At 57.1% G+C, this 6,000-nt stretch overlaps 1 protein-coding gene across 3 annotated transcripts in view; it reads left to right on the forward strand.

The window, feature by feature from the left end:
* LOC102973773 (LIM domain-binding protein 3) overlaps positions 1–4,747 on the forward strand; it is a 29,657-nt gene extending 24,910 nt beyond the window's left edge. For all 3 annotated transcript variants that reach the window (XM_028485782.2, XM_028485780.2, XM_024132120.3), the window contains one exon: positions 3,962–4,747. In XM_028485782.2, the coding sequence (XP_028341583.1) occupies positions 3,962–4,058 (97 nt within the window). In that variant the 3' untranslated portion in view covers positions 4,059–4,747. The remainder of the gene's footprint in view (positions 1–3,961) is intronic.
* Positions 4,748–6,000: the final 1,253 nt, after the last annotated feature.

Here is a 6,000-nt window from a genome sequence, read left to right on the forward strand (position 1 = left end):
TTTTTCTGACTTTAATTTCTGGAAGGTTGTCTTCATGGCCTCCCCTAAAATGCCCATTCTTTCCATGGCCACAGGAGGAAGGTAGGAGTTTTTATTTCCCTGAATCCCAAGCAGCCTGTGGCCCACAGGTGAGAGGTGGGGGGTCCAGTGGGTACAGTGGTTCAGTTCTGTTTGTGATTAATGCCCGAAGTAGCGACTGGCCGCTGGTCACGGGTGGGGTCACAGACTCATCCGAATGGCCATCTGAGCAGAAGGGGATACACCCCCGCCCTGGGTCTAGGCTGGTTAGGGATCTTGCTCCCTGGGGATCTGAGCCCCACTGATATCCATCCCCCCTCCAAGTTGGAATCTGCACCCCCAGATCCATCTTGTTGGCTGAGGGCAGACACGGCCTCTGCCCTTCCCCCTCCCAGTTTAGCCTGACTCGCCGTGGGGAATCTGAGGGTCTCTCACGAAGGCTGCACCTCCCCAGAGAGGCTTCACTGCACCCCACTTCCAGGTAGCTCACTCTGGCACGGCCTGAGTTTGCCAAACCCGGGGCCCAGCAACCTGGGCACTGTGGCAGCCTATACAGGCTTATATGTCTGCTGGGGCACTTTTTCCTTCCTGTTGCTGTGTGCTGGGAAAGCTGGCAGGGATGCCAGGTATTCTGTACCAGGAAGGGCACTGGTGGCCTCAAGGGCAGTAGTAATCTGCGTGTTAGAGGACCCTGCAAACTTGCCCCTCACCTGTCACTGCTCCACCTCCGAGGCCTGCCCCTGCAGAGTCCCAGAGCAGCTCAGAGCCCTGCCCTGCCCTCCCCTCCTCTCCTCTCGGGCCCTGGCTCCTGGCACTGTGACGCTGTCTCTGTATCTGGTAGCAAGTAGCTTCCCTCCGAGGCTCTAGTGCCCACCTGCTGGCCTAATCTCCAGGGACTCTATCTTTACAAGGGAGGCAGGGGAGGCCCTGAACAGTCCAGGCATCAGCTGCAGACCTGGCTCGCCTCCCAGGAAAGACCCAGCACCTTAGCAAACTGTCCAGGTGGGCTTAAACACCAGCCTACTGCCAGGTTCAACATGGGTACAGATGGCTCCCAGACTTCATCTGAAGTAGCAGAGCCCCATCCAAAGCTGAGCCTCTAATCTCAGAGAGGTCACCATGGCTTCTGTCTGACTTCTGGAAGGCGTTCCAGGGCCCAGATGGCTCAGAAGTTTCGGTCCACGTTGGGCAGCCCTGACAGGGGTGGGAATACAGGCAAGCCTAGCTTCATCCTAGGCAGGCCTTGAATCTGCAAGGCATCTGGATCCCACTGCTTGGGCGGAACCATCCTGGAGGGCCCCGGTGTGTAACTCAGGCATCTCCTGGCCTCCACCTTGTGGTGCCGCTGTCTACACGTTCAGTCTCTGTGTCTACATAATGCTCAGCTCAGTAAAGAACTCCGCATCTCTTCCTGGTCCCCAAGCATTAAGGAAAATGTTGATTTTAGTGACCAGTTCCCAGAGGAGTTGAAGGTGAGGATTGCATTGTACAACAGTGCATCCGCAAACAATGTAAAAACCCTCTGAAGTCCCTTCTCCGACGTGCAACCGTCCAAGGTTCTGTTTCCTCTCCACCCCACCCCCACTTCCAACAGAGCACCAGGACTCACTGGTTTCCCCCTCCTCCCACTGCAGCCTCCCTGGGCATGTCAGTGTCCTCCTTCTTCCCTGCGCACGCTCAGCTCTGTCCCGGCTCACGGGCAGACTCTCCTGGTGCCGGCGCAGCTCAGGGCTGCTAGCGAGAGTTTCGTGGATTTTTAGTCTTTGGTGTTCTGCCAGCCTAGCAAGTTCAAAATTCACAACTGGAGAGACCAGGACACCCCTGGGTGTCACCTGAGCAGCCCTCGTTTGTGTCCTGGGACCTCCCTCCCTTTCTCTTTCACCCACTCTCCAATCTCTTCCCGTCTCTTCTCTTCCTCCCTCTTCTTGCTCCTCTCTTTGGCTAGCTGTGAATTTCCCAACAGCTCCAAGCAGAGCAGACTCACTACCCTCGCCGCCGATTCTCCAGGACTGTTCCTGACCCTGTCACTGAGCATTGATGAAAAAGGCTTGGGCCTGGCTGGGCAAACTGGCCGCGTCTGTGTCCTGGGTGGTCTCTATGGGCTGGTCCATTGTTGCTGCCTGTGGTGCTGTCTGCAGGGGTATGTGGGCTCCGCCGCAGGGCCTGGGCTTCTGAGGTCATTGCCCCTTCTCCCCGACCTAGGAGAGGCAGTAGCAGGGGATGCCTGGCACTTAGATCGTGGTTCTGCCTCTGAGTTTCCGTGTGGCTTTAGGCTATTCATGTGATGTGTTTGGGCCTTGGCTTCTTCTTGGTATTAGGAAAGTCTGGACCAGTGGTTTGCAAATACGTTAGCAGGGGGCCCCTCTTGTCAAACAGGATCTTACACAGAGACCCATATGCAGGACTTAAGGTGTAGGGGGGAGTCTGTCAGGTAATACAGATGTGGGAAGGTGGCCAGGTGTACATGTGGGGACACCGGACTGTTACCATACAGAAATGTAAGACCAGCATTGCCCCATCCTCTGACTTTGAAAGACCTAAAGCCTATCTTCCTGATTTTTATATGCTGGCAATTTATTTGTTAAACTATTCATCTTGAGACAATTGCAGATTGGCATGTAGTTATAAGAAATAATACAGAGAGATCCTATGTAGCCTTTACCCCCAATGGTAGCGTCTTGCAAAACGATAGTACAATATACCCCTACCAGGGTGTTGACACTGATATAGTCGAATGCAGAATACTTCCATCACCCCGGGATCCCCCCATGTTGCCCTTTCATACCACACCCACCTCCCTACTGCGCACGACCTGTCCTTAACCCACAGCAACCACTAACCTGTTATCCGTTCTCTGTTTCTATAATTTTGTCATTTCAAGGATGTTATGCAAATGGAATCATACAGCCTGGGACTTTATGGGATGGGCTTTTTCAGTCCGCCTAATTCTCTGGGGGTTCATCCAAGTTTTGGAGTGCACCAATGGTTCATTCATGTCTTTTTATAGCCAAGTAGTATTCCATCATCTGGATAGAGCAATTAATTTTTAAAATGAGTTTTCAACACTGTCCAGGTTAAACACACTGTGTTTGTGGCTAGATGTGGCCCCTGGGCCACCAATTTGCACCTCTGTTCTGGAGGATGTTAGAGGCCCCACTGGCCTGGAGGATCTAGGATTCTGGCATCTGCGGCCCTGGCCTTTCCCAGGCACACCCTCTCCATTTCTACATTTCTGGCTGTTCCTTACCTGCTTTGTCCTATGCCCTCGGCTGAGCAGGCTGTGGGTTGAGCCCCAGAGGCCCTGCTGGCGGGAAGTCCTGGCCCTCAGTATGTGTGCCAGCGGCCTTGTGAGTATGTGTTTGCACGTGTATGCCTGGCTATGCTCAGGCCTAGGTGGGCGGGGCAGTCAGTGGTGTTTGAAGGCTTCTCTCTGGGAACAGAAAAGGGTTGGGAGAGACTGGGGCAGCACAGGGAGATGGCAGGTCTGCTCACCAAGCCTCATCACGGGGACAGGCGTTCTTCCTTCTTGATGCCCAGCTAGAGGACAGAGACCATGCAAGGCTCACCTGCCTATGGGGTTCAGTCCCGAGAGCCCACAGCCAAAGCAGCCCTGCCCAGCCCTAACCACGTGGGCCAGGGAGAACCCAGAGACCCCCCTCCGATTTGCCCAGCCTGCCCTCAGGCTCTTTAGCCAGGCCCCTTCTCCATGGCTCACTCAAGTCGGGAACATCAGTCCCTCCATCCTGGTCCTTGCGACTCTGCCTGACCCCCTGGAAAGTACCCCCTGGGTGGCAAAGCCTCTCCAAGCTGAATCCCTTCCTCCCTCCCATGCCCTCTGCCCCAGCTCTCAGACAGGGTGATGGCGGACACACCCCCTAACCCCTTTCTTTCTTCCTTTCTCTCTCTCTGTCTCTGTCTCTCTGTTTCTCTCTCTGTGCCACAGGGAAAGGTTTGAAACGGAACGTAACAGCCCACGTTTTGCCAAATTGCGCAACTGGCACCATGGCCTTTCGGCCCACATCCTTAATGTTAAAAGCTAAAAGGCTGTCTGGAGCCCCTCACCCCTCTCAGGCCGGACCCCCTCCCTCCTTCCCCCCACACAGATCTGGCATGTGAGCCCCACGGTGATGCTTGAGAATGTAGAGCTGTGTTGGGGGGCACCTTCGCTAGTCACCTGCAGCAGTTGTGCTCTCTGCCCGCCCTAGAGCTGATGGCTGAGGCCCAGCCCCAGGCAGCACTGCACCCACTCTACCCCCACCCTTCAGTGCAACCCTCACCGCCCCGCAGATAGCCCAAGCCTCTGCTCCCCGGTACAGGACCTTCCTGTAGATCAGCGAGAACGTGATGGGGTTTGCTGGCAGAACACCCCAGAACCAAGGGAAACAGAATGTGTCACTGGTCCATTTCCCACCAACCGCAGCTCCTGGGAGAGGCAGCCTGGCCTAGTGCCATCCTGGAACAAGCTGCCCATAGATCAGGGTCCTGAGAAGAGGCCAATTCCCCGGCCCCCCTCACTCCTTCGTGCCCTGGAGCCCAGGCAGCCCAGGACAGGGCTCCCTGTAGAGGAAGAGGAGGCCCCAGGGTGGACGAGGTAGAGGCCCTTCCTGGCCGTGGTGAGACTGGAGCAAGTGTTCTCCTCTCTGTGCTGTGTGTGTTGGCTCCCTAGTTCTCTCTCCTGTACATATAAGCATGCTCATTCTGAAATAAAGAGGATTTGAAATGAACCAAACCAGCCCCAGTCCTGCTGTGCCTGTGTGCATGTCACCAAAGGGGGCAGGTCTGAGACAGGGAGAGCATAGGTACCTACAGAAGAGGTGCAGGGGCAGTGCCCGCCGGGACTGGGACCTGGTGAGCTCTGCCCACCACTGTTTTCCTGCCCCTAGGGCCCTGCCCAGGGCTGCAGGGCGCAGGCAGAGAGGACGGCAGGTGAGAATCTGTGCTGCGGGCTGGTGGGCAGCCTTAGCTTCCTTCAGGGTAGCGTGTGAGTGGACAGAGGAGCGGGATCTGAATGCCCCCGCCTCTCCTCCCATACCCAGCCACAGCCAGCAGGCCGAGCCATCCCTCCCTCCCCATCAGAAAGCGTGCCACAAGCCCCTGGCCCAGGAAGGCGCTGTTCATGCTCAGCCCTGGTCCAGGAGGGAGACACACCTGAACTAAGGAGCGGCTCACAGGGGAAATGCTGGGGGTCCCCCGTGGGCTGGGCCCCGGCTCAGGGGAGAGGAGCTGGAAGGTATGCCTGGTGGAGTCTTGCTCAGGTGGCAGGAAGGAGGGGAAGGCCCTTGCTCCTGGCCTCCACACACCTATGGCCTTGTCCTGGTCCTGAGCGTTTGGGAAGCGACGGGCTGGCAGCCTTATGTCCTCCCCACCCACCTGTCTGCCCATCAGCCTCACCCCTGACTGGGGGAACCACAAGCTGAGAACATGAGATCGTCGGCACTTGGCAAATAATGACAGGTGCTGAGGCCCATCCCTCAGGGCTCCCTCACCACCCCTGGGGCTGGACTGGGCCACAGCCTCGTGCCCACCCCCGCTGCCTGGGCACAGGCTCTCTTTCTCACCCTGGGGACCTTGGCAATCCCGTCTAGAAGAGCTGGCCAGGGAGACTGTTCTGTCCTGCCTACCACCTTGAGATGCTCCCCAAAGCCCCCCACCAACCTGTTCCACCTGGCCTCCCGTCTCTTCCTGCCTCTAGCAGTCTACTCCAGGGCCAAGGCGAAGACCAGGCAAGGCAGGCTGGCTAGGGGATCAACTGGGGAGGTGGTGGGGGGGGGGGTGCTTCTGCCTGCATCTAGGCATCCTGGAGCACACTCCTATTTAGCTGACCTTTTATTGAGGACTTCCAAGGCCAAGGGTAGGTTGGGGGTTAGGGGCTGCCAGACAGAGAGAGGCCCCAGGTGGTGGGTGTCCTAAGGCTGGCAGAGGACCTGAGCCAATCCATCAGAGCTGGTGGCCTCCCCATCCCCTGTCCCCATCCCCCCGGCC

This window comes from Physeter macrocephalus, unplaced genomic scaffold, assembly GCF_002837175.3.
Source record: "Physeter macrocephalus isolate SW-GA unplaced genomic scaffold, ASM283717v5 random_721, whole genome shotgun sequence".
Classification (NCBI taxonomy): Eukaryota; Metazoa; Chordata; class Mammalia; order Artiodactyla; family Physeteridae; genus Physeter; species Physeter macrocephalus.